This window comes from Micropterus salmoides, unplaced genomic scaffold, assembly GCF_014851395.1.
Source record: "Micropterus salmoides isolate LMB-PRFRI ecotype aquatic unplaced genomic scaffold, ASM1485139v1 Ms_hic_scaffold_13, whole genome shotgun sequence".
Taxonomy (NCBI): Eukaryota; Metazoa; Chordata; class Actinopteri; order Centrarchiformes; family Centrarchidae; genus Micropterus; species Micropterus salmoides.
The window spans coordinates 31,358,862-31,383,667 of NW_024040374.1; the positions used below are offsets into that span (position 1 = coordinate 31,358,862).

The window sequence follows — 24,806 nt, forward strand, 5'->3', positions numbered from 1 at the left end:
ATATACATGATAACATTTTTATGTTGTATCAGCGGACATAATTCTGTTTTTCATAGACTACTTCATAGACAGCACAAAAACTGGAGTGGTGAGTTTCAGTTTACTGACAGAGCCAGACAATAGTTTCTGGATGGTCCGCACATTCTCACGTCACATCAATTTTTATACATCACTCGTCTGCGTGAAAACCAGCGTACATAACGTTTCCGTGTGAAGCAGTGTTTATACAGACACCTGGACTTCTGATTCCCCTGTCGGCTCCTTATTGGATTTGTTCGCTTGTTGGACTGACTCCCTGGTTTTGCCTCTTGCCTGCCTGAACTGAACTTTCTTGTATCTGATTGTTTGTGTATCATGTTTTTGGGTTCAAGTCTGTCTCAAGTCATTACAACGCTAATATTCCAATATCCCACACATCCCTCTCATTCCTTTCTAACGAGTTGTTTCCATGCTTAAAATCTCCCAGACCTCTGCATCAACTCCATAAGCTACTTTCACTGACTTGACAGAATCACTTTGTGGCGCTATAAAGATAGAAAGTCACTGGGAATACAGATTTGGATGTCAAACGATATCTAAATAAGGCTGCATAAATGCAACATTAACAAATCTGGCATGCCACTGGATTCTGCTGTGTGACAAGAAATCTCTAGATGAATCTAGTAAAATAACTGCAGACAGTGAGGCGCAGCCTTGGCCAAATGCATAGCTCACAGAAGTAAAATACCAAGCTGTGAATGATCAGGCTTGTCACCTCCTGTTCCAAGCAACCAATGAACCTGTCGCAGAAATGCAGACTCAGCATGGAGCCATTTCACATGCTCCAAGAATTGTACTTTGCAAAGGGATATTTTTTCATCATGGATCGAACAATGTTTTATTCATAAATCCTGGTCACATTGAGGTCTGCAGCCAATAGTCTGAGAGTAGAACCTTAGCAAGGAGCAGCATTGAGGAGATAGAGGAAATGCTCAAAGGCAGACACAGTGCATTTGTTTGATGCTGGAATGCTGGCTGGCATTGTGTCTTGTTAATATGACACTCACACATCATGCAGTTAATTCACATGCATTAACTTCTTCTTTCAGTTTTCCACTCCACTCTCACTGCTACTTTCTGCATATAGCTGCTTAAATTTGGAAATCTACCTATTCAACCTGGGTGTTGGTACGCACCAAAATTCCAGGGCTCACGTGAGAATATGGAAGCAGATATAGATCTTTTTTTAGTCTTTACTCTAATGTGTCCTTTTTCCATTAGAATTACTGAATAATTTTACCTCCTCAGGCCTCTAAAAACTGTCCCACTGAATTAATGTGAGACAGAAATATTAAGGTTGGGAAACCTTAATATTAACAACTGTAAGAAGTTCCTGTAAGCAACAAATGTACAGTGAATAAACAAAGTACTGCGTCTCCAAAAGTAGAATGGAAGCTAGAGCCTTCAGCTTCAGCTCCTCTCCTGCTGAACCAGGTTCCAGTTTGGGTTCAGGAACCAGACACCATCTCCACATTTAAGAGTAGGCTTAAGACTTGCTTCTTTGATAAAGCTTATAGTTCCCCTGACCCAGCCCTGAACCATCTCTTAGTTAAGCTGCTATAGGCCTAGAATGCTCTGACCAAGTTTGAGTACCAAGCACCATTTCTGTAAACACAGAGGGCCCTATGTTATCTCTCTCTCGCTCTGCTGAGTCTGCACTTACTTTTATCAGTTTATGTTTTTTATAATGCACCATTCATCTGCCATTTAAGTAGGAATGTGGCACCTGCAGGTGCATCCATCTTTTAAAAGGAATTTAATTTATTATTTAATTCATGTTACGCCCAAAACACACTTGTGATTAATTAAGAGGCTTATTCCAACCCCATTCCAACGCCTTTCATTGTGACCAAATTATGCACCTCTATTTGCCAACTACAAAAGGGAGATGGACATGCCCGAAATGCACTTGCACCACTCACAGTACTTGACTGTGTGGAACATGGTCCACCCGCCGAATACACACACACCGAATCCAAAACCCGGATGTGGTGCTTGAAGCCAGGTCTCTGTAAAAACGTGGGCACAACTGTCAGTGATTTCCCATTGCTGAGTTGGCCGGAGTCTTATTTCATCTATTTTTATTTTCCTGCAACATGACATTAGTCAGAAGTAGGCTTTGGATCCAAGCTAGGTTGATCTGGCTGTGTGATGTTGGGTGCAGTGATTGTCTCAAAGTGCACTGCATTCAATCCAATCCCTGCACTTCCTTTTCTGACACCGAGGAGTGTTATTTCTGTCAAAGGTAATACTTGCTTCCTTTGATAATATATGCCGTGCTGTCCATAAAAGAGCCATCTTCACCCCCCTCCATTCAGCCCTCACACATCTTGAAAATAACACCTACATCAGAATGCTGTTTGTCGATTTCAGCTCAGCATTGAGCACAATCTCAACCGTTTGTTTGTGAGGACATTCAACACCCAGTTCCAGAGTATAGTACCCAAGCATAGACAGTTTGGACTGGTGTTCACACCTCCTCCACTCTAGTGTTCAACACCGGAGCCCTCCATGTGCTGTTTGCTCAGCTTGATTTCGTTGTTATTGGTAATAATAACCACACTCAGATGGCGCAACATTACTAAATAGAAGTCCTCAGGGTAGGAAACACGAGTAGTGACCAATTATTATCGATATAACATCCATTGCATACTGACTCATTGGTTCAGCTTTGATCTAATGTACTTGCCATTGGTGTGTGTGAAAAGTTTTAGTGTGCCAGCACTTTGCTCTTTCAATCTGGCTAAACTGTTTGCTATTGATTATCTGACTGTTTCTTGCCCTATCACACGACTTTGGAGTGACCCTAACCCCATAAATGCTTGAACATCATCAACACTTTAAATTAAATTATTATTATTAGATCCAACTTGTAATAAAGTGGAAGTGTGTCTATTCTTTTGAATGAGGATTCTATCTGTACATTTCCTTCTTAGAATTCATCTCTTCCTCCTTTCTCACTTCCTCAACACATTCATACAATCTCACTTTCTCTCTCTCTCTCTCCCTCCAGCACACAATCTCTCCCCCTCCTTTAATGTTTATACCTTGAAGCCTGCCTTCATTCCCTCTGTGCTGCCTTCATCTCAGCCCTCCGAAATCTCTTCTCTCTTTCTTTCTCTTTGTCTCTCTCTACCCATCATTCCATCACCCTCTTCTCTTCTTTACCAACTTCACTCCCTCTCTCTCTCTGTCTTCCCTCTGCCCTCCTCACATGGAGTCAGAGATGTAAATCACTCACACAAACATGCTTGCTGCACTGGACCATCAGAGTCTACTACAGTCTCTGCTCTCCGGGCTTCGTGACAGGGCTGCTGTGTTATTAGTCAGTCTGCTCACTCTCTCTCACACACACACACACACACACACACACACACACAGAAGGGTTTTCAGACAGGCAGTGTGCGGCTCACAGAGGGTGGTTTTCCTGTCAGTCAGGACCATACAGGGGAACTGTGGGCGACTGATGTTTATTGGTAGAATGAGGGCCGAGAGAGGTAGAAAGACACAGGGAGAGAGAGGGGGCTGAAACCAGGGGACAGAGATAAAGAGAAAGGAGTTTGGCTGTGTATGTGATGTGAATATATGTTGGCATATATATGTTTGTGTGCTGCAAGTATTAATACGTTAATCAACAATGTAAATAATTGTTATTATTTTCCCATTCATTGATTAATCTATAAAATAATAATAAATCAGAAATACAACATCAAAAATATATTAAAATGAGAAAATGGTGAGTAATGCTGTGAAGGTTGCGAACGACACCACCACCATCATCGTCCGGATTTCAAACAACAATGAGAGTGCACAGAGAACAACCTACTGCTGAAAGTCAGCAAAACCAAGGAGCTGATCATTGACTTTAGAAGAAAAGGAGGTGCAGACACACACTCCTGTCTACATCAGTGCTCAGAGCTGAGGTGGAGCAGGTGAACAGTTACTGTCATGGTCATCTCTCATCTCCACTCTGGGTAAGAAAGCTCACAAACTGCTGTATTTCTAAAGGAAGCCTAAGAAGGCAAAGTTATTTTTAACTTTTACGGAGGAGCAACAGAAGGAATTCTGACTGGAAACCTCACAATCTGGATGTGCAAGGCCCAGGAGAAGAAGGACAAAAGATCATTGGTACCCATCTACCGAGCATCAGTTATAATGGAGAGGTGACGCAGAGCCCAAAGGATATTAAAGGACAGTACCCACCCCGGCCACAGCCTGTTCATCCTGTTGCCTTCTGGGAAGAGATATAGAAGTTTCAGCTGCCGCACCACCAGACTGCAGAGCAGCTTTTCCCCCCAAGGCTGTGAGACTTCTTAATTCAGCCTCAGCACTCCACTATGTAAAACAGCTTTATTTGTAGGACTTTGTGTATGTTACAACTTAATCTCATTATACAACCCTGTGTTGTAAAATGCTGAATTAATCTACCTTGTGTGTACTCCCTTGACCCATGACTGCATACTAGTACATGTTTCTTATACCATTACTAAGTTTGCAGATGACACAATGGTGACTGGCCTGATCAGCGATAGCAAAGAGTCTGCATACAGGGAGGAGGTCCTGCACCTGGCGGTATGGTGCGCCAACAACTTTGGTATTTTTCTATCTGGAAGTTATTTTCATAATGTTCTTTTTGTGCTGCTATGTCTGACATGCCTTTAAACCTAAGCTCTTGAAATCTTTATAGACTGATGGACAGTAGATCTCTAGTTTTAATTTCAGGTAAATTGGAACAATGACTTTTTATTTCAGATTTTTCTACAATTCAAACTACTTTTAGTGGCTTTAAAAAGGTGGTATTCTGCTTTTTAGCTTTTTCCCCTCTCCTTAGGTTTGCAAAGTGAAAAAACTAAAAGTCCAGCCCAAAGGGAGTTCCCATCTCCCACAGAAAACTCTGCTCTGAACAGCTCGTTTGTAGTCCAGCAAAATGCATATAACGCTCGCCAATCGTCTAGTCCGACGAAGCCTTCAATACACAGGGTGAAAAGAGGAGCTGCAGAAATGTACAGTATGACAAAAATATGGTCCATCCATCCATCCATCCATCCATTGTCAACTGGTTATCCTGCAGGGTTGCGGGTGGCTAGAGCCAATCCCAGCTGACATTGGGCGAAAGGAGGGGTCCACCCTGGACAGGTCGCCAGTCCATCGCAGGGACACACATAGGCAGACAACCACTCACGCTCACACCTAAGGACAATTTATGGTCACCAGTGAACCTAGCCTGCACCCGGAGAGAACCCACACAGACACGGGGAGAACATGCAAAATCCAAAAATATGGTGTTTTTGGAAAATGAAACCACATAAACCTGTTCTGGTATAACCCCTAAATGAAATGATGAGCCTGAAAATGAGCATAATACAACCTCTTAAAGTCGTTAGCAGTAGATTTATTAATAATCCAGGCAGCGATTACATTTCTCAAAACATGATTGGGAGAGCAAATTAGTAGTCAGTAAGCAGTTATGTTTTATAATATAAAAACCATGTTTTTGTTCTGAAGTGTACTTCCCTAAGGTCACTGCTCATAAAAGTTACAACCAAAACGGAAATGTAAATCCATCACTTCTTGTGTGTGTTATTTGGGCTACTGGAGTTGTGCCGGAGTGAATGCTTAGAGCCCCAAATGTACTTTCTTAAACTGATACACTGGAGGTTGAATGACATTTGTGATCAGTAATTGAATCAGCATGACTAAAATTCTTTTTAACTGTTAAAATAGACACTCAATATTGTTGATACAAATCCTAAATATTGTGATGCATTTGTGTCTTACTGACAACTAAAAGAATCCTAATTAGATGGAGTTTGTGTTTGTATGTTACATCTTCTCCGTCTGTAGTTCACAGACAGTATTAGGAAGAGGACATTTCCCTGACTTAGCAGTTGGTACAAGAGAGTGGCAAGCCTATCTCCAGACTGCAGCAAAGGATGACTCCAAGATGTGCTGATAGATACTGGTGTTGACAAGAACAATTTCATGATAACAGAAAGAAACTGAGTTGCTGCAGGAGGAAATATTGATAGAGCCCCAGCATGGGGAAAAAGTGAACCGAATGCTTGCTTTAGATGTACAGTATGCAGACATAGCTGGAGAATTGTGAATATGCATTAGCAGCAACAGCAACTAGTTGAATGTGTGATTAGAAATACAATGTTTCTGTGTACATACCATGTAAGACGTTACATGTTCAGATAAATGGATTCATATAGCTATGTGTCTGGAACCAAAGTAAGTTCTTATATAAGGGGTAAATATTCACAAGGAAGCAGATATTCTCAAGTACATAGGGGTTTGTCTGTGTGTGTGTCTGTGTGTGTACCTCTGCAAGCCTGTAGCTGGCCTGTAAGAACTTTACGAATCTCTGACACCCACATATTTTTCACATCCATGGAAGGAGCCTGGGAAAGAACACACACACATACACACATATCAAGCAACACATAACAAAAACCAACACAACAACACTTATGCTTTTTTTCGGAGTGACAAACTGTGCAGTGGGGGAGTTGTGTGGTGCAACACCGCCCCCAAGAGGAGGATTGTGGAAAAGATCACTGAATCCAGCTTTTCCATATGTTTAAAGTGGATTGACAACATCTTCAAAAGCAGCAGTCAATTGTCTAATAATAGCTGTTTTTTGTACTACTCTTGGCCTTAAAGCTATTTAAATGAAACCATCTAACAGAATAGTTTGTTTCTTTGGTGGAACTGCTAACAACTCAGATATGTAGCATGAGGCCGCAACCAGATATTGTGATATTGTTTTCTGTAAGGTCAAAAGCCAAATGTTAAGGGAACCACTGGATTAACAATGGATTTTAATTTTATAACCTTGTGTTTTTTTATTTAAAAGATTAATCTGTAAAGTAACTATTAACCATCTATCTATAACTACAAATACAATTGCTGTGCAGTAAAAAGTACAATATTCCCTTTGAAATGTAATGGAATATAAATAGACATACCTTAAATGTCAGATGTATCTAAAAAGTTTACTTTAGTACAGTTCCTGAGTAAATTGAATTCATTACATTCTGTCACTGTTCAAAAGTAAAACAGTGTGATCATTACGCCAGCATCAACATACCTGGATGATGTAAACCTCCTCTCTGCCGTTGTACCACACCTCAAACTTCTTGTTGTCACCTTTGACGTTCTCTGTGATCCCCACAGCACTCATCTGGACAGAGACAGTAGGGCAGAGACACTGTGAGATGCCTAAAAGTTCATTAACACAACCCAAAATAACCCAAACACTGAGGCTATCTTTACAGATTAATCTGTTAGAGAATTTCTTGACACTCCACAGATGAATCAATCCCACACACGCAAAACAAATGCACTATTTTGTCCTGCCTGAGTTTGCTAATAAATACAGTTAAAAAATCAAACTATATATGTCTATCTGTCAGTTTTTTCATATCTTGTTCTTGATTCCTAGTCACTGGAGTCCTAACACCCTCCACTCTTAAACAAAATCTTCTGCATTTTATTGAGCTGCCAATGTCAACTACAAATGACCTGAACACACCTTCAGACAGAAACTTGATCTTTTTCGTCACTTGAGGTGACAAAACAGAGTCAAAGCCAATTCTAAAAGCAGGTACGAATGGGAAAGGAGCTGGTCAAATCATACACCAGTTTAAATACTGCATCATTTCATTACTGTTCATGCTCTACTGATGAATGGGGGTGTGCTTTTCAGCACACATGAATGCAATCTTGCCACTGTTCATTACGACTCAGACAAAAATCCAAGCATGATATACTGAGCTGTCTGCTGAACAGAAAGGATAAGTGATTGAATTTCTTTCATACTTGACTTCCTTTGCAACCTGTTTGGGTGGGAATCTGAGGAGCTATTTTCAGCGGCATATGTGGGAGTGAGTCAAAATAATGGTACATTAAGAAACACTTTACCCAGTGCAACACTGCGGCTCTCCGACTGTGTTTTTAATACTTTTGGACAGCAATGGATGTCTATAGTACGGAGGAATAAGATATATCAGGTTTGGATGTACAGACAATACGGATTAATCTACTGTACGCTAGCATAATGCAGACACTCCGAGCGGAACAAGCTGGGACACAGCATGTCTGCAGCTTCAGTGGTCGAGTCCAGAGAAAAGAGAGAGAGCAGGAGTTGCGCTGGGGTTTTGTTAATCAAGTGACATCATACGTCACACTGACCAATGGTAGATTAAAGCTGGGTCCATTGGCTGAGTTTACAGCTAGGTGTAAACTCTTGGAGGATTGCAGAAGACTGAGTTCAATTAAAAAAATTTATTATTGTTATGGTAACGTCATGTCACACCAGGCACCATCTAACGTTCTGCCGTTTTATATTTTCTGTTTACATAACAGCCATGTATGAGTGTGGCTTAAACAATAATCCAAAATATCCATTTGCCAGTGATTTTTACTGCATATCACTGCATCCAGTGATGAAATAAATCCACCTCATAACCATTTTTTAAAACCAGTTTGAATTCAAGTAATTCCAGTTTAGGGAAAGGGCTGACATGCAGCAATCCTTTTAAATTTTGCAGTATTTTTCTGATCAGGCATCTGACAAATAGGGTCTATTATTATTATTATTACAAGCAAATTAGACACATTTTAAAATATCCCACTATTATCATTCTTCTAATGTGCTTCTTTCCAGGATGATGATTGAGTAAAATATTGAAATATTAACAAGTTAGTAACTTTTTATAAAATATTTAGATTAGTTAATAAATGAATCATAGATTAATAGATTAATTAATCAAAAAGAGAATGGTTAGCATCTCCAGTCACCTGTGTGCAAGAGGCATGTGAGCCCTTGTGCGCCTGCACGAGATACACAAAACAGGGTTCCACTCATAGAAAAGCAGCTCAGCAGTGCTAACAGAGGTCAATAACTCGACAGGAACACTCGAATTAACAGTTATTTCAACTTAAGTTCAACTTAAAACACTTCGCCAGCAGACACCATTAAAATGAGCAGTTATGACTTTAGGACTTAGCTGAAAGACAAATTCGGCTACTTAATTGGACTTTCAGACTACTTTAATCACTTTGCCACACACCCACAAACAAAATACCCAACACCTTGCTCAGACACAAGATCTGTAACTGACCTTGAGCGAGTGTTTGAAGCTGTAGGATGGGGTCTTCTCGTGTCCATCCGTAGTCTCCTCTCGTTTCTTACAAAACAGCAGCATCTTGTCGTATAGGAACAGGTGCCTCTGCATGGGCTTAAACCTGGCCAGGTCCTTCACCTGAAATCAGGTCATTTTATCAGGCATTCCACAGTTCAATTAGCATTTTTAATGTTGACAAGTCTCAGTGTATCGTTGTCAAATTAAGTGTGGTAATGTGGTATTATTACTGCAAACAACTGTCAAAGATAACACAATACTGTTTAGCAGGCAGAGAGACTAATTTCAAAGTATATCGACATTCACATCCTAGAATCAAAACATAACTGCACTAAATCTGAGACTCAGATATGTGGAGACACTTTGCTTTTTGCCAAGTGAACAACACTGTGTTATCTTCTTATCTATCGAACTTTCCTTAACATGTCAAAATGTTACCAATCAAACATTATGTTCAGTAAATTGTTGCAAATTAGTAGTTTTAGAGCATGAAATTTTAATTTCAACTGAAAATGCTCAGCAAAAACGTAAGGTACATATGGTTTGTAGTCAAAGAGCTAAAACTTGCAAAAACACTGGTGCGGCTCTTTAAAGCAGTTCCTTTCGACTGGTGCTGTTTGACATGCATGGCATTGTAATATTTCTATTTCTATCTCAGATGATGTAGGGACAATAATGCTACTGGAGTGTAGGGTCGTACCTTGCTGTGGCCTTTCTTGTGGTCGGTCCATACATTAAACGATCCCTGCATCAGCAGCTTCCCAAGTTCACTCAGGTTTCCCTGTGAACATCGACACACAGACGGTCAGACGTTTACAGCACCACTCACTACATAACCTTTTGCATTGCCAACCATTTTATGTGCACAATCCCGCTTCAATTGTGTTGCTAAGATCAAGCAGGGGTTAGGGGGAAATAAAGGAAAATCTGTAAGACATATGTGTAGATAATTTTGTATGTAGAGTATAATGTTTCTACCATTGTCTACAAATGATACAAGCTGAAATGAACCCACTGTTTTAAATAGACCAACTTATTACATTGCACTACAACCTGTACCACAGCTTTTAGCTATGAAATAGCTATATATGATGCTATTCAAAATATTGTATTGACCTGATATGGACTTTTGAAGAGAATGAAAAACACTGACAAAAATGGCACAAAATTCCCAGTGGTCCCCACCTTTGGGCTACTTTGAACAATGACCCCATCGTTTTCCCTTTTCAATGTAACTCTAATATAACCCTGTTCCTGACAACCCTCATGCTTACTACATCAGTGTGCTATGTTAGTGAAGCTGACAGACAGCTATAGTTTGTCAGTGGTCAGTAATTCAGCAGACTGAAAGTCAGTATGAGGCCTCGTTTTGATCTGCTCCTGTATGCCCTTATTAAGTTACTGCTTTGTGCTGTTTTGCAGGTAGGTGTTGTGGAAATCCAAATTATGGGCTCTAATAATAGGTGCGTTTGACTTCATGCAGCGCTGCGCAGCGCTGAATGTGATGCATGCTGGACTTAACATAGAGCATGCTGGTTAGAAACTGTGTCCAACTTCTACCGGAGCTGCAAAACATCACCATTCCACATGACATTAAAACCTTGCGGGAGAAAGGCGGCTTTAGGCGCCAAGTCCGGTATTTTTCGTTGCAAATGCCGCAAGATCAGTCGTTGTACAAAGCTTACAGTAGCTCAGGCAGGTAGAATGTGTTTGACTTGAAGCCACAGTTTTTATACCCCTGCAGTCTCCTGCAGCTCACGTTAGACTATCAAGTCAGAAAAAGCACCTTATGTTATATTCCGAAGCGGCTGAGTCACGTGCAACCCCTAGTGGTGAGAGTGCAATAAAACCTCTGCGAGTACAAACCAATACTTCATCAATACACCTGTTCAACAAGCATAACATGTGGACATTGTCATAGCTGCACTACAATCATTTAAATTAACGTGAACCACCACAGAGTTTCTCTACAGTGTCAGTGAGTGTAGTGAGTCTCACTGTCTCATGTGTTTTGTTTTAACAGAAGAGGAGAGACAGCATCAGAGCAGCAGAGAAGAGAATAGTAGGAGAACAGGTTTTTGGAAGATGAATAAGCAGCATCATCAAGAAAATGATCAGTAGATCTTGGCGGTTTAATTTTAAGTAACTTTAGTAACATACTTTTATGTAGCTCTCATGATAATGAGTAAAATGTTTGTTTTAACATCAGCGCTATATTTTGGGTTTAGGCCTCGCCAACTCTTTTCTAACAGAAAAAAATCTAACAAGTTTGAATTAGACTTGTTACTTTGTTACTAAGTAAACTTTACAATGATAATGTTGTTGAAAGTGAGCTAACATTAGCTTAAAACAAACCATGAACTGCATGCTACCAGTTAACTTTTAGTGCAGTTTAAATTAATGAAAACAACTTACCCAAAATCTCAAGGCTACCACACTAATTTGTCTCCAGGCCGGCTGTTTTCTGTTCAAACAGCAACAGCCACCACTAGTTTTCCCCCACTATAGTTATCTGATAGGACAAATGGAAATAAAACTTTTCTGCTCTGTGTTGAAGTTTGGGTGCACTAGCAGTGTGCCAAACTCTCACTGCCAATAGAAAAGATTTGAAAAAGGGGCCTCTCACTGCAAAAAACGCGCTCTGTCTGATCGCTAACTCATTTGCTAAGTTCTACCTACCGACCTGTGCGGACTCTATGAGCAGAAGTATGTGAAGCTCAAAGGACGGCTTGAAATGATTCTGACTTGCAGTCTGTAAGTATTGCCATTTTTCATGTTGCGTTACTGTTTATTTTGCACATTAGCCTGATGAAGCTGGTGTTAGCATATTCTGTGGTTAATGTAGCACACACTGTCTGGAGCAATGTTAAGTCTGTAGTACTGAGGCACAGTCAAGAGAAATTCTGTTAACATTAAACCTCATTTGAAGCCAATAAAGTTTCCAAAGGAGTAGGCTGGATGTGGGTAATTGTTTTTTCACTGTGCTTTTTGGGTAACTTCATACTGCTCCGTGGCGTTGGCCTGTATGTGTCACATGTGAAAAACAAATGGGCAATCGCATGGCAACATTGTATAACTTTGATTAACACCAAGCCGCTAACTGTGAGACACCAATGTTGCTCCAGAGGCATATATAGCAATTGTAAGTCGCTTTGGATAAAAGCGTCAGCTAAATGAATAAATGTAAATGTAATGCCTAAAAGCTGTAGTGGCCTGTTGGAAAGTGTCAAGACAAGACTAATAGAATCTCTCTGATTCCCAGATGTACTTACATAGCGTTACTGCAATATCAGTACTAGTGACGATACTGCAGCCACGTCACAATTCCAGTGTAAAATATATGAATACTGTCAACAGCCCTAGGTCTCTGCTGTTGCAGTCATATAGTCTGGCATAGCATTACAAACAACACTGACTCTCACTTGGAAACGTTCAGGAACATAAAGATGATGGATGACCCTCATATCATCCATCTGCTTTTGTTGTGAAAATAGATTTCACCGCATACTTCAGGGTGGTGTGTTCTTTAGTTGTGAAACCTTTTAAGAAATTATGCAATTCATGGGACTGAGATGACTAAATGCCAAACTGATTACTTAACTCATCAATTTAAGTTGTTTAGAAACATTGCTGCAGCGTGCAATTTATCTGGGTTAAAATTCTCCCAAAAGTCTTCTTTTTACTTTATTGAGGAAAATTATGATAGATGTTTGTTGTGTCATGTATCTCAGATGAGTCACATGACTCTTTTCTGATTAATATTAAAACAATGCAAACCATGTTGAAGATAACTGTCCACTTTTTTTTAACATATCTCAGCCACAGATTTCAAACACCAATCCACTCATGCATGTTTGAATTCTGCTGTTAGCAGTGCAGCAAATGCTGCAGCGGTGCATGGAGAATCAAACCTGTCACTGCTTTACGAGCGAGAGATGAATACAACTCAAATTAAAGGCTAATAACACTAACAGTTGTTGGCTCAACTTAATATCTAAAGTTGGTCTATTTTCGAGTTTTAATTTATCGTAAGTTTGGTAAACTTAACAAAGAGGTTGAACACTCAGTATAACTTTTTAAACTGAGTTGACACAACCAACTGGCCCCATAGTTAAATAAGGTTTAAAAAAAGTGCAGCTTGCTGCCTTATTTCTTATGTTCAATTTTACAGTGTACAGTACATGATGATGATGATGATGATGATGAAGAAGAAGAATTAATTCTACTGACCTCAAAGCCAGTGATGGCTATCTGGTGCATGGAGTCGTTGACAGACTTGATGATGTTCAGCATGGTTGCTAACGCCTCTTCCAACTCGGCCGTCCCCTCGCCCTTACTGCATTTTAACATCTCCTGGAAGACATTTAGGAGGGAAGGGGTTAGACAGATTGAATAAAGACAGGCAGGATAAAAGAAAAAATAAACAATAGGAAAGAAGTGAGAACAAGACTGATGTAGACAATGAGGCAGGCCCGTAGCTACCAGTGAGGTCACGGGGTCATGGACTCACAATGTCAATATTTGTAAAATTAATGAAGAAGAGAAGAGAAAGAAGGAAGACAGGAGTCCCAGGCAGAGTTTATCATTAACACTGATAGGTTGAGGATGTCACGACTCTACAAGCGGGGAAATGACAGCCTGTGTGTTTGATTTTCATTTCTTGTTTTGAGTGAGTGTGAGGTGCTTTGGTGGGTTTTTGTTTCTCTGGCTCTCTTTCTCGCTCGCTCTTTTTCTCCCTGTCCTTCAGGGCGCAGTTGTGGGCTTGTTCTCATGGTTTGGTGTGACCTTCACAGCTGCAGGCAATCTTTGACTGGCACACCTATCCCCTGCGTATGGTCAGTATAGCTTTTTAAGCCCTGGCTTCACGTCTGTTCCCCGCCAGATTGTTAAATCATGTTTAGAAGGTGACACAACGTCCAGCCAGTATTGAGAGGAACCCGTTTTTGAAACCTGTTCTGCCTGTTGTCGCTAATCCTGTTTCTCTGTTTCTGAATTTTGAAATACTATTGAATTTGTATCGTAATAAGAACATCCAAGTAAGCAACTGTTCTACAAAAATGGAATGCTGACTTCAGAAGAATTTAAATCCTAATATTAAAATCCAGTATATTTGTCTCATGTAAGCAGCTCATTCCTGATGCTATGTTAAATGTTTTGTAAATTTCTGCTGCCTTAATCATTGTTTTGGGAACTCATTGTTTTGGGATTTATGGAGATGGAGTGGTGTCAAAGTTCAGAACACTGGGGGAGTAAACCACCAGTAAGTGCAACACTGTGAGCGTTCCATCTGGGGCTGGTCAAGCTGACTGTCACACACAGAGGAACCTATGAGGAACATCTTTGAAAAATATTTTTATTCAATTATTTGTGGTAACTGCATATCTGCAAGAACTGGCTATTTCTCATTATTGGAACGTGGCTGATATTATTATGACCCATTCTGCCTTACCTGTCTGCTACTTATTAAAATGTTTGGAGTTTCATTACGTCAGAACTTGGGCATGAAATCTGACATTTGAAAATGTCAGTGAAACAATGAACATGACTGGTTGTGTATTTTTCATCCATCCATCCATCATCAACCGCTTATCCTGCGTACAGGGTCGCGGGGGGCTGGAGCTAATCCCAGCTGACATCGGGCAAAAGGCGGGGTACACCCTGGACAGGTCGCCAGTCCATCGCAGGGGTTGTGTATTTTTTGGGTTGCAAAATATTATTTATACAATACATGAGGAAAAGAGATCTTGAAATGTAATATAAAAAAATGAATACTCAATTACGTTATAAATTGTGATTGCAACTAACATAAAGCAAAAGTATGTGAAGTATTTGCATGTAAAAGTTTATTTCTATATTGAAATAAAATTATTATATCCTGGGTGGTCTGATACGAGGTTTGGTTAACTTTAGGGCAAGATCATCTTCATGTTAACATTGACTCTGGACAGTCAGTCAGGTATTCACACACCTGGAGGAAGCAGAATGTGCATGCGTGCAGTGTACCTTGAGCATGAGTTGGTATTTGGTGATCCTTTGGACAGGCTTCAGCAGGTAGGCATCCAGAGACAGTTTGTGATCCAGCTTCTTCTGGCACTCCTATTGTCACAAACACCAAACATTCACACTCAGGAAGGGACACATGCCAGACCTACTTAGAGTTAAAGTTGCAGTGGTTAAAATTTTCATATCAAAACACAAATGGTTACAAGTTACAAAATGGGACAGCAACAGTGTAGATGGCAGTGCTGGCAGGAGATTTAAATACTAGTGTTAGGTTGGTCAGCGTTTTCCTGCTGAATGGTAAGTCTAACATCATAAACAGCGCCACAAGTCAGACAATAAATTTTGTTGCTACTGTATATGGGGAATAAGAAGTTGTCTGATATTGGGTGTATGCGTGTTACCTGAAAGAAGAAGCTGTCTCCACATTGTCTCCAGAGGACTTCAGAGCGGGGTTTATTCTGACAGTACTTCTCATACACCTGAAGTTCTTCTTTCTGACAACACAAAGGGATCTCTGAGTGAAGAGGGGGCCTTAAATATTCTCACCAGTTTCCGGTCAGTCTAGCTGCTGCTCAATCTGCCATCACTGCCTGAGCTGGTAGACCTCATCTACTCATTCTGTGCCTTTCATTAAAAGGCATCATGAAATTAACAGTATCTACTAAATACTGTAGGATTCACTGTATACTAACCATGTTTCCTACAAAATAAGTTTACAAATTACTACTTTGTGCAACTATGTGTTCGAGAAAACATCCTGTAGAAAACATTCTTTTACATTCTTATCCTTATCCTAATGCAATCCAATACAACAGCTTGGCCATAAATTCTACCATCATAAAAATAATAACGTTCAGTTCAGTCACACCGTCAGGGTGGTAATTATTTAGCTAAATGTCTATTATTGAGGTTGTAGTTTGCAGTTGTAATTGACTGCATTATATCGAAAGGTGTTTCTAATACTCTTGCTTCTAAGAATATGGCCACTGAGTGTACCACATTCCGTACACAAGAGCGGCTATTTCCTGTCACTTTTGGTGGGGACAAAAAAAACATCTCCAAATGGGAGATTTTTAGTTGCTGAGGGTGTGAAAAAGGTAGGCAGCGTAGCAGAGCTCTTTACCATTTGAGTACCAAATACACTAACAAGATGCTGACTGACAACAGTGCTTATATTTAATTGTTTTGATCAAACTTATTGCTAGGTAAAACCCAGTAGTTGCTGGATATAAGTAGGGACATGTACCCTCCATTCTAAATTCGACACCTTTGACTGTAGCATTGTAGATATACCCACAAAAGCAAATACTCATTTCATAACCTATTCCTTTAGTCTCTCAGATGTGATGGTATGTGTATTCAGATATTTTACTGTAGTAGTAATATGACTATATATAAAATAGTGAAGTGAAAATACACAAGTATTATCAGTACAATTTACTAAAAGTGGTCAAAAAATATTATATATATTTATTATTATTTATAAGAGAATGTTTCTCATTTTTCTGAAAATGTAGTGGTGTGAAAGTGTAAACTAAAAGTGTAACTAAATGGAAATACAAGCACCTTAAAATTGTACTTAGGTGCAGTACCTGGTAAAGTGTACTATACACCATCACTAAGCTACTCACCCTTTTCAGAAAACAGGTTCCCACCATCTCTGGTTTCTCTGTAAAGTTTTCCAGCTCCCTTAGAAATGTCCTGCAGGTAATTCATGAACAAACAGAATAAGAACACATATATATTTGACCAGCTGGAAGCCAAATTACTTAATGCTTTAAGTGACTAAGTCATTAAACTAGCTTCAACAACTTGGACATCCCTTCAGTCCAGTTGCTGTAGTCATTCATTTGGATTTTGGGTCTTTCGGATTCCAGCTCCACCCGTCTCACACTTTTGTTAAATTCAGCAAAAATTTCCTAATGGTTTTCTAGCTCTGCGTTTTGTGTGCTTTGAAATAAAATCCAGTTTTGCTACACAGCCCTGGCTCTGAAAATAGAAATCAAAAAAGTGATGTGGACCTTGCCACACAACATTGTTTCAGCCTTTCAGCAACAAGTGGCATTAGTGTTCGTGCAGTGGCAGAGAGAGTTCTATACACCGGCACATTGGAACGTGCTGGACCCCTTCACACTTAGAAGAAGGAGAGATGGTTGAGAAACAGCTAAAGAAGAAAAGGTCTGAAGAGTATGAAGGCGTTCCAATGCTGGAGAAACCTCAGAGATTTGAAATTTGGGGGGTGCAGAAGAGAGGGGTGTATTTGTTTGGCAGGGGAGTTTAAAACAATAACCAATCCTTCTAGTGAATCATTTACTCTGCCTTTAAGGAATCAGAATCAGCTTTATTGCCAGGGATGTGTGCACATAGGAGGAATGGATTCTTGCATAATGCTCACGATGTGCTTACTAGTACAATGATACAATAATAATCAAACACAGGCTACAGTATAGAGAACCTATATATACACACTATGAACAAAACAGACAGATTGAGACAATAGTGCAATGAGCAGAGTGCAAAGGATTCAGGAGAAAATTATTATTACCCTTAATGGTGGATATGATATACAGGTGCACATCCACATACAAGCATACATGTACACAGTGTGATGAGTGCAACGAATGCTGGAATAAATAAGTATTATGTGTGGTGTTATGTACATGAGGTAGGTACAGTTCACAATATACAATATGAACAGTGTGAACAGCTCTGAAATAGAGAATGATGAATAACTGGTAAGTGGTAGCCAGTAAACCCGTGGCAGAGTTACTGGTTTATTGCACACGAATGGTTCCTGACATTGTGAGTCAGAGTCAGCTGTTCGTCAGAGTGATGGTTTGTGGGAAGAAACTGTTCCTGAGTCTGTTGGTTTTGGCGTACAGTGCTCTGTAGCGCCTACCAGAGAGGAGAAGCTGGAACAGGTTCTCTCCGGGGTGAGATGGATCATAACTTTGCTCTCCCTAATTGAGTAATGGGGATGCATTTGCTCCACTTGCTCCGTTGCTCAGGCGCCATGAGTGAGATAGCTGGTTTCTCTCTTATTATCCATGCACAATGCTTAAGAACAAATTTGTAAAAAATGGATTAAATAGAGTGACTGTCTGCTCAAATGTAGTCTGGAAATGTCAGCAAGCACAGACGAATAGCCTAGTACCTACAATCAAGGGTGACATAAATCCACAGTTATTTGCATACCACTAGGTAAGTGGGATTTTTCCCGAAGAGGTCAGTTTGGTCAGTGTGTAATAAAAACAACATCTCTGAACTGATTACTCTGCAGTCTGGACACATCCCACACAGACAGTAGTCATGCTAGGTGCAAAGAAACAAAAACTGACAGTGCTGCTAGAGCAAAGGTGAAATAAGATATACACTAGTATGACTAGCGTCTCATATCAGTAAAGATACAGAGCTTATTTATTTGAAGCATTGCACATTTGACACACACAGCAATGATGGTTGATAATGTAAACACTCCCTCTGTATCTAATTATGTAATACAATTTAGTCAGTTTGTACTACATTATCAGTGATCTTGGTTGTAGTCCCAGGGTCACAAAGCACTTTGTATATATGGAACATAAAGCATGCTTTCAACAGCAGGGAGATCATGTGGAAGTCACAGAGATGCACCATCCTGACAGTGTATTTGCCATTCCTCCCATGATTTAAATAACATATTTTAATTGTAATGTTCAATTGCTAGGAAGACTTGAACTCACAGAGGGTGGAACACTAAGGGCCGGATTTACTAACATTTCCTAAATTGCGTGTGCATTCTAAAATATTGCACATTTACACAACAGCTGCAAACACAGTGGAGGTGGCAGTATTTAAATGAGGATTTTGCATGGTTTAATGGTTTCTGCCATGGAGAGTCGGGAGGGGATGCAGCCACTGCGTAAAAATCTTAGTTTGTTTAATTCAGTGCGTCCCGAGTATGTGGAAATCGTCTGTACCTGCACCTCCTGTCTGAGATTGCACTAAGTACTTGGGACAGCACACCTGAAAAACTGCTTTGGGAAACCCCAGCAGAAACAGCTACAGTATGCTGGAATGACCCAGACGCGAGGAAATGCCAGCAGATCGAGCTTCATCCAGCCAGAGGGAACAATCACCGACCGTCCGCACCGTGCTCGGTCGCCCTGCGATCTCCTGTCCCTGTCCCTGTACCCCCGTCGTTACGTCAGTAGTTGATGTTACACATGGCTAATAAACAAGATGTATGGGTTCCACACCAGTAACAAAACCAGTCGCATGAACCTGATGGTCACTGATCTTAGAAAAATGGAGAAAGGTCCTCAGAAATGTGTTTCAAGCGAGCAAGTTGCAGCCATGTCTCCGCACGTTGTGGGAATATCCGGTGTTATACCGAGAATTGCATGCACCTCCAAATAATGCTTTTAAACGCTATAATATTCTTTGTGGGGTTCGGCAATGGTGATAAATCATTCGAAGTATGTATTTTAAGAACGTTTAGAGTTGTTGATATTTCCTTACACAGTAGAGTAGCATTCAGCAAAAATATGCAGTGATAACCCCGTTTGATCAGTGTGCAGAGCAAAGTATCTGAAAAGGACCTTTAAGAGGTAAATGCAGAATTCGGCAGAACAGATGATGAAGGCTACCTGCCGAGATTTGCTTCCTCCTCTTTTCTCAGCACAAATGAGCGTTACCAGCCGCGAATGTGCATGAAATTCTCGGCAGGCATGCAGAACTCTGCACAACTGGGCAAGACGCCGACAGCAGAAACAGTTGATCAGTCGTGAGTTACAAGTTCGCCACGTCAGAACTTATTATCTCCCATTTAGCGCTTTTACTCTTTTTCAAAACTGTTTTGCGAATTTGCGAATTTTTTCGAGTTTTGTCGTTTCCATCAACCTTTTCTAATGCAATACTGTGGTTTTGCACCTTCCTCTCAAATGTATTAAATACAGATGCTGTTGCACTCACATGAAATTGCTTTTAGGCATGTTAGATCACATTGCGTGTAGTAAATAAATGTATTTGCATGTTACCCTCCCATTACTTTTCACAATAAAATTTAAACGCCCCAAATATATTATTATATTCATTAAGGCAAAAGTAGTAAATGAACAACAGGTGCTATCTTGCACTTTTGAAAGACGTCATTCTGGGTGCACCGATAGTAGATCAGCTTACATGCTAATTTGTTGGTGATATCAAGTTTGCACACGTTTTTACTTACAAACCTTTAGTAAAACAGGCCCTAAGTGGACTGACAACAAATATTTATCACTTTACTTTCACCTGCATAATTATATCAAATAAAGGCCATATGTAAATAATAATTTAAAAAAGTGTAAATGTTTAAAACTTAAAAATAAAGAAAAATAAGCAGATACAGTATACTGAAAAAAATGATTTTGTTGACCATTCAACACACAAAAGAACAACACACACCTGACTTTTTACTAAATTATTGCTGCCACTGTAATACGTAACTTCATAGTTGGCTTTTAGATTGACAGAAGAGAGATAGATATGTGCTACCACCTTATCACCTTATGTGACAAGCACATGGTTCTGTCCCTAATCTAGTGTGGAGTGGTTTCTCACTCCTCCATATGCCATTTTATCCTGTGGTCAGCCTTGTTGAAATCAGTGTTTCGTAGATACAGTAGAGTACATGGCAGGGCAATATACAGAATGCATTTCACCTACCTGTTGTGAAATTCATATATCTCTGGCAGATTGCCAAATAGCACATTCCTTTTGTTCTCCAGAGACGGGGGGATGAGGTGGCTGAGTTCTGAGTTATCCAGCTCTGCAAAATAACCCTGGGGAGGAAGGGGAAAATGGTGAAACAATGAAGAAGAAAAAGATAGCAGATTTTGCCATAAATTAACTGGCACGGCACAATGAGAGAAACAGAGATTTTAACCTCTGACTATTTCCAATGTCTAACTCAATCCACAGATTAACACTCATGAATTATAGACTAAGGTGCACTAACACACCATGCACTGTTTCATGTAATCAGTACAGTCAGAATCAGTGCATTCCTGCTGGAGTTTAACCTTATGTGCACATATAAACCAACAGAAAATTGATTAGACCCATTATACCCAGGAGATCAAATCAAGTTCATATACTGATAGAAGTCTGAAGGCAGGAATTATAAGGAAAAGAACAACTCTATCTATCTACCTATCTATCTATCTACCTATCTATCTATCTATCTATCTATCTATCTATCTATCTATCTATTGTAAAGGGAATTCCAAACATATTGCATGTAACCCTGGACTCAGGGAGACTCATCTGTGATGTGGCACTGAATCTGTGTAAACGTAATAGTCAAAATATCTCTGTTCTCTGTGTTATCCAGACTTCAGGGACAATGTGTCTCTGTGGGATGATATGATTGACCCGAAAGCTGGATAAATAACAGGCTCACGGAGCTCTCCTCACTCATTCGAGGATACATGTACACGGCGTATGTGTTTTGCTGTGAGTCCTTCTGCAGAAGACTTGAATAAAATTCACAGAAAGACAAGTGTTTGCCTGAGCTGTTTATTTAAACACGCAATTCCCACCACAATTTTGGCGTTGTCGGCTGGTCACACGCGTGAGAGGACTCGGACATTCGGAGCTGCAGGTGAAAAACCGTACGGCCGGAGTCTGAGACTCTGGGACTTCAAACCTCCCCTCCAAAATACTTGTGAGACATTGAGGGCCTGACACCTGAGTGTCTGAGGCTCCTCACTGCTGTGATCCACAAAGAACCTGGTGGCTGGCAACACTCTCTTTTTGGTGAGTAGACTGTTCAAGTGGAACGATTCTCGCTGCCTCTCAGGGTGCGCGTGACAGACGTGTCAGCAGGGCAGGCCCGGGGCCGCTGTGTGAATCGGCAAAGCTTTGTGTTAAAGGTACTATAGTCAAGAAATCACTGGGGGGCAGTGGATTTCTTATAGGTCTGGGACCTGCTGTTGCACCAGTTCTTTTGGGTCTGGGACCCACAGTAAAGTAGGGGTTTGTGAGTCATAAGACTCTAATAAGAATTTTTTTGGGGAAAAAAAATATATAAATATTTCAGATTATTTTACTTAAGGTTGCTATTCTAGGGGAATACAAAGTAAACATACAGTATTGTTGACTGCTGAATGTGTTTACTACAGATACATGACTGGATTGCATATGAAAAAAAATTGAGTGAGAATTGAAAACAGCCTTGTGTGAATGAACTGCTTCTGAGAAAAAATAAATAAAAAAACTGACAAACCCTGTGAATGTTGAACAAAGGCTTTTTCTAAACAGGATTTCCTAAGACTAGTAGCTTTGTTAACATTTAATAGCAACATGTAAGTATTTAGAGGTAATATCGATTTATTTATTTAATATAGATAGAATGAACTTTTCCCAGGCGCCCGGCTTCAAGGTAAGGTCCTCATACCACAAGACTTAAACAAGCCTCCCAAATTTAAAACAAAAGAGGCACCTAATTCTAAATTTTAAAAGACAAAATAGAAGGTAAATTCTTTATTACTTTCTGGGAATTAAGGGCTATTTATAAAACAACCGAAGGAAAATGGGTTCAAAAAACTAATAAAAAACTAAAAATTAATTACATGACGACTAATTATGGTTTGGGCAGTATTGACCAGCTGGACTTGTGGGTTAAGCAGTGTGGTTTTCCAGCGACTGGCAGCTTCAGCCTGAGACAGTTAGATGCTCTGAGGGTTCAGTTAGAGAAAAAGGAGAGGGAGAGAAAAACCTTTAAAGCTAACTGGGCCGCATATTCAGCATGGCTGAGAGAGGCGAGCCACAGGGGACAGAAAATTACGGGCAGGGACTGACCCCTCTAACAATTCTGCATCTCAGTGTGTCAAACTAGATCCGGACCTGGACTCGGTTCCCCCACGGCCACCTCGTCCAATCCCTGCTCCACCTACTGATCAACCTGCAGCTGGAGCGGAAGCATCAGCTCAGCCACTGTCAAGCGGACAGGCAGTGGAGGAGAAACATGTGGTTAAACCCATCTACCTGCAGGACGAGCTGTGGGAGGGGGAGCAACCACACCACCTTACGGGGAGCCGTCCAGCCCTCGCTGACCTTCATGAAACACACAGCGGTTTGTTAAAGCCGGCTGTGATGGGACCATCACATGACCACCCCATGGGAGGCAACTCTCAGAAACAACTTTCTCACCGGCCTGAGGCCGGAGATCGCTAAGATGGTGAAACGCAACAGTTTGACATGGCAACATGGTCACCTGGAGATTGTTCAAAGACATGTACATGCGGAGGAGTTCCTCCTGGACAAAAAGGATGACAGAGAGCAGCAGAAAAACAGGCTGCAAATGGCACAGCTGCAACAACATCACAGAAAAGGCAGAGGACGGGACAGAGGTCGGGGTCGAGGAGTCAGAGGCAGAGTCCGTGGCAGATCTGATGCTTGTTACATCTGCAAAAAGCAAGGACATTGGGCCCGAGACTGCCCAGAGGCTAACATAGGACAGATGGCTGACTGACTAGCAGGGGGGGAAACCGAGGCCAGGGAAGGAAGGTTTGGAGACTGGAACTGAGATGACAGAGCAACCTGCACATGAATCACATGAGAGCACCCACACAGACACTGACACAGACACACACACATACGTTAAAACAGAAGCAGACATGCAGACTTTGATAAATGAGGCTATTGTGTATCTTGAGCAGAGACAGGAAACTGATAAAATACATGAGGGATATATGCTAAATGGGCTATCAACGGATATGCGCATATCAATGTGGCAGGGAAAGATATCAGATTTCTAGTTGACTCAGGAGCCACAGAATCACTCATTAGAAGTCAAGAATTTCAAACTTCTCCAAAAATGAGCGCTGGAGGTCTCAGGACAGTGGGGGTTTCAGGGAAACCTCTGGTGGAGAGATTCACAGCACCTTTAACATGCGGTGAGGAGATTGAAAAGCATTTCAAACATTCTTTTTTGCTGTCAGACCATTGCCCTGTGAATCTCCTCGCTTGATTTGATGTGTTTGTTGGGCATAATTCTGATTTCCACTCCCAAGGAGGTTGTGGTGGCCAGAATTTCTGACATGGCATCACAGTTTGTTAAACAGAGTCAAAGGGAGTTGCTATGTGATTGTTAGTGGAAGATGCCGCAGCAGTGAACTCAGTTAATCATTCTTTAATCGCGAAAGTCGAGACACTTTTCAATAACACAGACTTCATGTCCCCACAAGAACTGGGCTGCAGGTCACACACACATCTTGGTGCTGATACGACCTTTGAGAAACAATGGTTCAGAAAACATAGAGATAAGAACTCACTGAGACTGAACTGGTTGTATTGGAGCAATAACAGATGTGCTATTTCTGTTGTTGTGAATGACCCACACTGCAAAACTCTGTTTCAGATTCCTAACTCAGTTCCTCATGTCCCTCTGGTCAAAGCTATACATGACAGGTGGGAGGATTTAGGACCCTGGGTGAAAACATGCTGTGAGGCCGGTGGATGGGGAAAGACATCAGATGCAAAATGTTGACTTTCAAAGTCTACAGGTACATTGTAAAATATTTTCTTTGTAGTGAATGAGGTTCTAGGAACAGATTTTCTGATGTCAAATTTGATAACCATGAGATAAAGCCC

General features: G+C 40.7%; 1 protein-coding gene across 8 annotated transcripts in view; it reads right to left on the reverse strand.

The window, feature by feature from the left end:
• The window catches only part of mcf2l2 (MCF.2 cell line derived transforming sequence-like 2), a 129,097-nt gene that overhangs the window by 23,575 nt on the left and 80,716 nt on the right, over positions 1-24,806 (reverse strand). For all 8 annotated transcript variants that reach the window (XR_005444154.1, XR_005444155.1, XR_005444156.1 and 5 more), the window contains exons 17-25: positions 20,877-20,992; positions 16,823-16,892; positions 15,593-15,685; positions 15,192-15,284; positions 13,419-13,541; positions 9,889-9,969; positions 9,168-9,308; positions 7,133-7,225; positions 6,365-6,443 (exon numbers count right to left, since the gene is read on the reverse strand). Coding sequence is in view for 5 of the 8 variants with exons in the window: in XM_038716844.1 (XP_038572772.1) it covers positions 6,365-6,443; positions 7,133-7,225; positions 9,168-9,308; positions 9,889-9,969; positions 13,419-13,541; positions 15,192-15,284; positions 15,593-15,685; positions 16,823-16,892; positions 20,877-20,992 (889 nt within the window). In the remaining 3 variants the exon portion in view is untranslated. The remainder of the gene's footprint in view (positions 1-6,364; positions 6,444-7,132; positions 7,226-9,167; positions 9,309-9,888; positions 9,970-13,418; positions 13,542-15,191; positions 15,285-15,592; positions 15,686-16,822; positions 16,893-20,876; positions 20,993-24,806) is intronic.